This window comes from Lutra lutra, chromosome 3, assembly GCF_902655055.1.
Source record: "Lutra lutra chromosome 3, mLutLut1.2, whole genome shotgun sequence".
NCBI lineage: Eukaryota > Metazoa > Chordata > Mammalia > Carnivora > Mustelidae > Lutra > Lutra lutra.
In genome coordinates, this window is record NC_062280.1 from 50,288,090 (window position 1) to 50,297,532 (window position 9,443).

At 38.8% G+C, this 9,443-nt stretch overlaps 1 protein-coding gene across 1 annotated transcript; it reads right to left on the reverse strand.

Annotated features, from left to right (window-relative positions):
- Positions 1-8,211: 8,211 nt before the first annotated feature.
- LOC125095532 (protein CEBPZOS-like) lies at positions 8,212-9,443 on the reverse strand. Its single transcript, XM_047722016.1, has 2 exons — positions 9,343-9,443; positions 8,212-8,690 (listed from the first exon to the last, which is right to left on the reverse strand). The coding sequence occupies exons 1-2, from the start codon at positions 9,441-9,443 to the stop codon at positions 8,465-8,467; spliced, it is 327 nt and encodes a 108-aa protein (XP_047577972.1). The 3' UTR covers positions 8,212-8,464.

The window sequence follows — 9,443 nt, forward strand, 5'->3', positions numbered from 1 at the left end:
TTTTTAATTATATAATCTTTTATTGACTTATAAGAAGTCAGTATATATCAGATATATAATTTCATGTCTGTCATATATATGTTACAATTTCATGTGAAGTTTGATTTTAAGATTTTTATTAAAAGCTAAATTTTATTTACAGTCATACCTACTGATCTTGCTTCAGTCCCCTGTATTTACATTTAGAATGAATAATCCCATGACAACTTGATATGTTTATTCATTAACTTTTTTTCCTTATTGTTTTATGGCTTTGCTTTCATAGAAGGAAGAAGTCATAGTTGCTACCTTTTATATGAGGGGTAATGGTTACTATCCAATTAAATTTTTAAAAAAATGTTTGTACCTGGCACTGTTCTGGACACTTAGGAAACACTCAAGAACCAAATGAACAAAAATCCCCAGGCTTGGGGAGTTTATGTTCTGGGGCAAGGAGAGAAACAATAATAAAACATGATAAATTAGTACACTATGTGTTAGAAATAGAGACTTCCTTATTAAATTACTAATGGAGGGGCACCTGGTGGCTCAGAGTGCTGGGATCAAGCCCCGAATCGGGCTCTCTGCTCGGTGGGGAGCCTGCTTCCCTCTCTCTGTCTCTCTCTGCCCGCCTCTCTGCCTACTTGTGATCTGTCTGTCAAATAAATAAATAAATAAATAAATAAAATTGCTAATGGAATGAGTATAGATTAAAAAAAAAAGGCTAAGAACTGAGACCTGGAAGAGGAAGATTAGCAGAGAAGACTGAGAAGGAGCAAAGGATAAATTAGAAGGAATATCCCTTGGGGTCCTAGAAGCCTAATGGAAAACCTATCAAGGAGGAGAAAGTGATCAACTGTTAAATGCTGCCAGCAGATCTACAAAGATGAGTGCTAAGAAAAACCACTGGCTTCAGCAACAGGAAGATTGTTGGTGACCTTAAGGAGCAGTCTTTGTGGGGTGGAGGCTAAGGCCCACCAGAGTGTTCCTGTAGAGTGAAGTAGAGGAGATCACGGGAGACAGTGAGTCTGGCAATCAAGGAAATGGAGCCATCAGGAAAACTGGGTTGAAAGAAGACTTTCTTGATGGGAATGAACTTAGAGAAATGAGAGATGCTGGGGCCATTTTCTGGACAGTAGTCAGGGTCCTGGCAGGAAGGAGATGACATAGTCAAAAGAGGGAAACTGAAGAGATTATCACAGAGATGTGAGCTGACTTTATAGAAAGCCCTCAAAGAATGGTGAATCATTAAATGCTCATCACAGAAGGAGGATACCCTGGAAGAGAAAAATCAGGGCAGTTATATATGAATCCAGAATGTGAACTTCCTTGATAGAAAAGGGTTGCCCAATGGAAGCTGAAATACGGTTCTGCCAACCCAAGTCTCTGGGAAGGGATCACAGGTAAATACCCCAGTTTCTCCCTCCTCCTATACTTTAATGTCCTGCTGGTGCTTCCTACTATCTGAACCCAAAGAGAAATCAGAATATGAGGAAACCTGGCTAGTGCTGTTCACAGAGATCAGCTCTGTGGTCCAAAGCAGGAAGTCAGAGCATAGATCTAGAGGGGTAAAAGGAGGACGTCTGTCATCTTGGGTCAAAGGACAGTGGTTCTAGTGCACAAATGGAGGGACTGGCTTTAGATAGCAGCATGGGTGGTCCTTCCCATAGTCCCTCTTATGCCATGTATCCTTTAACAGTTGAAACCTATGACTACTTCTCATGTTATGTTTTATTTATTTTATATTTAATTTAATTTTTAATTTTTTTAATTTTATGTGTGCTGCATTCCCAATGTGAGGCTTGAGCACATAACCCTGAGATCAAGAGTCGCATGCTCTACCAACTGAGCCAGCCAGGCATCCCCTCAGTATTGTTTTCAAATTCATAAAATACAAAGGAGTACAAAGAAAATCAATTATTTTGAAACACCATTATAAAATCATTTTTCAAATCAAATCTGTGGGTGCCTGGGTGGCTCAGTGGGTTAAAGCCTCTGCCTTCAGCTCAGGTCATGATCCCAGGGTCCTGGGATGGAGCCCAGAATCGGGCTCTATACTCAGCAGGGAACCTGCTTCCTCCTGTTTCTCTGCCAGCCTCTCTGCCTACTTGTGATCTCTGTCTGTCAAATAAATAAATAAAATCTTAAAAAAAATAAAATAAAATAAAATCTGTGATATTTTAATGCATGTGTTTCTACATTAATGCTATAAATAATATCTAGTAGTGTACTTAATAAGCACCATAATTTTCTTTTCTTTTATTTTTAAAAGATTTTATTTATTTATTTGACAGAGAGACAGCAAGAGAGGGAACACAAGCAGGAGCAGAGGAAGAGGGAGAAGCAGGCTTCCTGCTGAGCAGGGAGTCCAACACAGGGCTTGATCCCAGGACCCTGGGATCATGACCTGAGTGGAAGGCAGATGCTTAACGACTGGCCACCTAGGTGCCCCATAACTACCATAATTTTAAAATAGTGATACATATGTGTACAATATTCTGAAGTAGATACAAAAACTGTCTCATGACAAAAGCATAGGCCCTGCTACTGTGGTTTACTACCTACATTCACAGTTGAAGAAAATGACTAGACTTCAGTTAAGAGTTATTAGAAATAAAGATTGATTTCTACATGCAAGATCATGATGTCCTGGATTAACTTCAAAGATCCATTAGGAAGAAGGTACAGTGTGAGGACAGAAGCTTACCTGTAGAGAGATATGTGGGAATCTGCAGGGCTCTCTTCTGCTTGTCTTGAATTTCTCACTCAGTAAACAGTTAAGTCATGAGCCAAGAATGAGTATGGAGAGGGGCACTTGGGTGGTTCACACAGTTAAGCATCTGCCTTCAGCTCAGATCATGATCCCAGGGTCCTGGGATTGAGCCCTGTGTCAGGCTCCCTGCTCAACAGGGAGTCTGCTTGTTCCCCTCCTTCTGCCCCACCACTCATGCTTTCTCTCTCTCTCTCTTTCGCTCTCAAATAAATAAATAAAATCTTTAAAAGAAAAAAAAAAGAGTGAGGATGAAGAAGTAAATGTATGAGGTTTGAGAAGACAGGAGAAGGCATGAGAGGGTCTTCTAGGAAAGTGGGAAAGAGAATGGACCGGAAAAATCCCATGTGGGTATCAGGCAGACTCAAGAGCTCATGTCAAATTTGTGGTATGGACTTGACTTGCTGGTCAGCGAGGCTATGTTTTCCTCCAGTCATGTTCAGCTACACAAAGACAAAGACAGATTGGGGGAGACCTGGAGCCATCAGAGCTGGGTTTTCACCAAGTAAGTAGGACGATAGATGGGCAAGGGAGTAGGGGATTGCATAAAGGAGGGACTGTGATGATAACCCATGGAATTTATTTTGATAAGAAGGGAAGAGGGGAGTTTGAGGAAATGGGAGACAGTGAAGAAGTGTAGACTCAATGAAGTGAAGATCCCATAAGGATTGTAGAATCAGAGGATGAGGGGGATGCAGCAGAGAGACAGGAGGTAGTGGTCAGAGAATGGGACTTTAAATATAAGCTTTTGTGGTAAGCAGACTAGCACCCCCTTTCCCAGGATTTTACATCCCAATCTCCAGAACCTATGAATATGATACTTTATGTGGCAAAGGGGACTTTGCCCACAGGATTAAGTTAATGGCTCCTTCAAACGGGAGATTAGCCTAGTGTCCAGGTTAGCCCAATGTAATCATAAGGATTCTTTAAAAGTGGATTAGGGAGACACAAGAAAAAGAGAATCAGGGATGCCTGGGTGGCTCAGTTGGTTAAGCCGCTGTCTTCGGCTCAGGTCATGATCCCAGGATTCTGGGATCAGGTCCCACATTGGGCTCCTTGCTCGGCGGGGAGCCTGCTTCTCTCTCAGCCTCTGCCTGCTTGTATGTGTGCTCTCTCTCTGACGAATAAATAAAATCTTTAAAAAAAAAGAGAGAGAATCAGAGAAAGAGATGTGACAAGAGAAGTTGGGTCAGAGAGATGCAATGTCACTTGTTTTAAAGATGAAAGAAAGGAGCCATGAACCAAGGTGTGTGAGTGGACTCTGGAAGCTGTTAAAGGCAAATAGAAATTCTTCCCTAGAGTTTCCAGAATGAATACATCCCTGGTGACAGCTTGATTTTCACCCCAAAATACCTATGTTGGACTTTGGAACTACAGAATTATAAAATAGTAAATTTGTGTTGCCTTAAGCATCTTAGAAAGTTAATATACCTCTTAATCAGTTTCACGTTTTCACGTGATTTTCTCAATCAGTTTTCATGCTTAGACTTTGAGGAATTAAAGTATAATTCAAGGTGACAAAGCATAAACAAGAAGAAGCAGTAGGCAGAAGATAGCTATTTTTCTAGAGAAATTAAATTAGTTGAATCCTATTTAAGGTTAGTATAATGTTTATGTTTATATGTTTTCCTGCCTACACCTAATACCTTTTTACTTCCTTGTTCATCAAATTTTTTTCTCTCTTTTCTCTTTCTTTCTTTACTCTCTTTTCCTCATCTCCATAGGCTTTGTTGTTGGTTTTTTTTTTTTTTTTAGAATTTATTATTTTTTATTGCTTCTCGGCCTTTTGGCTAAGATCAAGTGCAGAATTTATTATTTTTTTGTTTTTTGTTTGTTTCCTTTGGAAATCTCAATGAATGGAATTTCAACAGGAAATTGAAAATGTAAGTAAATTTGAAAAGTATAATGCATTCTAATATATAAGGTATTATTACTATTGATGATGATGATTAATGTAAATTTTCTAAGATTTTCCTGAAAATAATATTCAGATGTGTGAAAATTTTTTTTAAGATTTTATTTATTTATTTGAGAGAGAGAGACAGCAGGAGAGAACACAAGCAGGGGGAGTGGGAGAGGGAGAAGCAGGCTCCCCACTGAGCAGGGAGCCCAATGTGGGACTCGATCCTAGGACGCCAGGATCATGACCTGAGCTGAAGGCAGACACTCAACAACTGAACCACCTAGGTGCCCCAGATGTGTGAAATATTTAGAATATTAAATGCCATCTATTACCACTGACCTAAGCGCCCAGCTAGCTCAGTCGGTAGAGCATGAGACTCTTATTACCACTGACCTAGATTCTCCTGTATCTCAATAAAATAGTGAAAGGAGGATACATAGGGTCAAAGACAGGTTATAATGACTTCTGGAGATTCAACTGAATCATTTACAAACCTTCCTTCCGAGGTTTAAGATACATTATGGTTATATTCTGAGTTCTACAAAAATAACTGGATGGGAAGAATTACAATATGTATAGATAACTTTTTTTTTTTGAGTAAATTCCTAAATGACTTTGTAAACCATTTTTTAAAACTTGATTTTCTTTATTCAATTTAGCATTCTTTTGCATGTCTGATTTAGTATTCCTTATGTTTTAGTAATTTACTTTATCTGAATGTTTTTAATTTAATACATGCTCAGGTATAATTATTAATATTAAATAAATATTTCTCAATTTTTTTTCTTTGTGATGTTTATGTGTGGCTTTGGGAGATTCCTTTTTTAAAAAATAATGCTTACTTTCAATTTAATGTGATCTTTTTATCAATATCATTCTCTGAAAATAAAACAAATGTACTAATGTTCATATATCTATATATTCAGTATTTTTTTAAAAAGATTTTATTTATTTAATTGAAAGAGAGAGAGACAGAGCATGAGCATGGGGGAGGAGGCAGAGAGAGAGGGAGAAGCAGACTCCCCACTGAGCAGGGAGCCTAATGCTGTGGCTTGATCCCAGGACTCGTGGATCATGACCTAAGCTGAAGGCAGGCGCTTAACTCACTGAGTCATCCAGGTGCCCTATATTCAGCATTTTATTTAATATGACATTCAAGTTCAAGTTTTGGAAAAAACATTTTTTGAAAAGGAATTTTTTTAGAAATGTACTTTACAACTTGTCTCTCTCAATTTTTTTTTCCTGGCTCTTAGTGAGAAGGCAGTTTATTTTCATGTTTTATGTTGCTTTTAAAATTTCTAAAACAGGGGCACCTGGGTAGCTCAGTTGGTTAAGGATCTTCCTCCCGCTCAGGTCATTATCCCAGGGTCCTGAGATCTAGCCCCACATCAGGCTCCCTGCTCAGCGGGGAGTCTACTTCTACTTCTCTGTGCCCCTCTCCCTCTGCCTGTGCCCTGTTTCTTGTTTTTTCTCTCTCAAATAAATAAATAAAATCTTTTAAAAAATAGTAAAAAAAATTCTAAAATGTATATTCACAGCCATTTAATTTACTCTTGAACAAACACCCAGTGAAGAAAACCACTAGAAGAGATCACATTCTGCAAACCCTAAATGTATAAAAGCAAACTCCCTGGCTCTAGGGCCACCACTGGAAGAACCACATTCTTAACAGTATTTATAAAATACAACAACAACAACAAAATTTTTTTGAACACTTAGTTGACAGCCAAACAATTATAAATAGGACTATTACTGCCTAAGGCTCAGTAACCTCACAGTGATTCTCATGATGCCAAAGAAAAATTTACACAGTATTAGATTTAATTGAATCAAGATGTTCATTTAAATTAAAATTACATGTAAAACATAGTGCAAAAACTACTTTTCACATTGTTTTCTGAAATTCTACCCTTGTTGCAGTGAACGGGGATCACTTACAAAACAATCTTAAAGGGTTCTTTTTGTTTTTCTATTCTAAAGTACCAAGTACTTTTGTAATCAATATTTTGCAAGCACAAACAAGAACTCTTAAAATAACAGTATATTTATGACAATGTTGAAAAGCCAAATTCAATCCTATGATCTAGAAGACCCATCATCATCTCACCCTGTATTCTAACTTCTCTCAGCTTATCTCCTATTTCTTCCCTCACTCCCTCCAACACCATTATTTGTGGCCCAGTCACACTGGTGTCCTTACTACACTTTGACACACTAGCATACTCTTTACTTAGGGACTTTATCCATGTTGTTTCCTCTGCCTGGAACACTCTTCCCAGATAGCCACTTGGCCTACTCAATCATGCCTTCAGATCTTTATTCAAAAGTCACAATTTCAATAAAGTCTTCCTGGGCCTTTTATTTCAACTAACTCCTCCCTAAAATTCCATATCCCCTTTCCCACTTTATTTCTATCCTTAGAACTTACCACTATTTAACATGCTACATATTTTAATCATTTACCTAGCTTTGGTTCCCCAGTAGAATGCAAGCTCTATGAGAACAGTGATTTTTGCTGGATTTTTTTTTTTATCTGCTATTGTATCTATAGGCCCTTGCAATGGAAACTGACACATAGAAGGTCCTTAATTAAATGAAGGAATGAATTGGCATTAGCCTTTTATTTAGAATGAAATATGATAGGGATGCCTGCATGGTTCAGTCATTTAGATATCTGTCTTTGGCTCAGGTCATGATCCTGGGGCCTGGGATTGAGTCACACATCACGCTCCTTGCTCAGTGGGGAGCCTGCTTCTCCCTCTGCCTGCTGTTCCCCCTGCTTGCACATGCTCTCTCTCTCTAATAAATAAATAAAATCTTTTAAAAATAGAATTAAATATGATATATAAAATATAATTAGCTTAAAAAGTCATAAAGCCAAGTGGAGATCATTAAGGTGGAGGCTATCATATATATTTGTACCATATGCTAAGAATTAAGAGATAGAGAATATATGTTTTATATTTGTATCAATTAGGTCCAATCAGGAGACAGAAACCAGAAGGGAATTTAAAAAAGGAAACTATAATATAAAAATTATTAACTATTACAGGGGAGTGGAGCAATAGGGACTGACTACTGGAAAGTAAATATACAAGGATATATAAGCAGATAAATGGAGCTGCCAGAATTCCTATGGCTGAGACAGAGAACCTGAGGAAAAGTCCCAGAGAAAAGCAGACCTTTCTGGAGAGAATGACTCCTGTGGTTCCTGAGTATAAGAAAAGTCATTCTGCTAGAGACTTACTAGAAAGCACCCTGCCCAGGAAGCCTGTTCAGAAAGAGGCATGGTGTCTCTTCAACAAATGGTGGTGGAAATATTGGACAGTCACATGCAGAAGAATGAAACTGGACCATTTCCTTACACCACACTCAAAAAATAGACTCAAAATGGATGAAAGACCTGAATGGGAGACAGGAATCCACCAAAATTCTTGAGAAGAACACAGGCAGCAACCTCTTCAACCTCAGCTGCAGCAGCTTCTTCCTAGATACATTGCCAAAGGCAAGGGAAATAAGGGCAAGAATGAATTACTGGGACTTCATCAAGATCAAAAGCTTTTTTTTTTTTCCTTTCTTCTCCTAGTCTTTTATTTGTTAAACAGTAATCTTTAACAATAAATGCAAAGGAAAGCAACAAACAAAAGCAGGGATTTGCATAATAGATGGGAAATGACTGTGAGCCATGGCAGACCAGAAGTTTCTGTTTTCTTCTGTGGGGCCAGGAGTCCACAATGTGGTGTGCTCATCTTTCTTTTCCCCCACAAAGGTCAGAAACAGCTTAGATGGGAGGCTGAACGTGATGACTGGCCCTAATTTTTGCTATTCAACCATTTTTCTTGATCTTGCTCTCTGACTCCATACATTCCAGACTGTTCAATGGATTTGTAATAAACTTCCAAGATGAAGGGAAATTTCTTGCTCATCATTTGCCTGAAATCTTGGCTTGTGTTCATCTTATTAAATAAAAAATATGCTCCAAAAACGCCCAAGAGTTCAGCTACTAAAACTCCTTTAAAGATCTTCTTTGCCGGGCGCCTGGGTGGCTCAGTTGGTTAAGCAGCTGCCTTCAGCTCAGGTCATGATCCCAGCGTCCTGGATCAAGTTCCACATCCGGCTCCTTGCTCTGCAGGAAGACTGCTTCTCCCTCTGCATCTGCCTGCCACTCTGCCTGTCTGTACTCTCTCTATCTCTCTGACAAATAAATAAATAAAATCTTAAAAAAAATGAAATTTTGTTATTTGCAATGATGTGGATGGAACTAGGGAGTAATTAGCTAAGAGAAAAAAGTCAATCAGAGAAAGACAATTATTATATGATCTCACTGATATGTGGAATTTGAGAAACAAGGCAGAGGATCATGGGGGAAAAGAGGAAAAAATGAAACAAGACAAAAGCAGAGAAGGAGACAAACCATGAGAGATTCTTAACCTTAGGAAACAAACTGAGGGTTGCTAGAGTGGAGGGGGGTGGGAGGAATGGGGTGGTTGGGTGATCAACATTGTGGACAGTATGTGCTATGGCGAGCACTGTGTATTGTGTAAGACTGATGAATCACAGACCCGTACCCTTGAAACCAACAATATATTATATGTTTTTAAAAAAGGGAGAGAGAGAGAGATGGCTTATGGAAGACCCTCCACTGAAAAATCATCCTAGATAGTTACCAGGGAAAGCTGCTGCTGCTTACCCTGCAGCACTGTAGGAGCTGGATGCTAAAGAAACATTGTGCAACACAGGAACTTGCTGGGCAACCACACCACAACTAGATAGAAAGCTCCTTTCTCCCAT

Excerpts from the sequence above, each read along its gene's own strand:
- LOC125095532 (XM_047722016.1), bottom strand. The coding sequence starts at position 9,443 with ATGGGAGAAAGGAGCTTTCTATCTAGTTGTGGTGTGGTTGCCCAGCAA. Across the intron at positions 8,691-9,342 it reads AGCTCCTACAGTGCTGCAGG|GCGCCCGGCAAAGAAGATCT; the intron begins GTAAGCAGCAGC and ends TGAGCCACCCAG.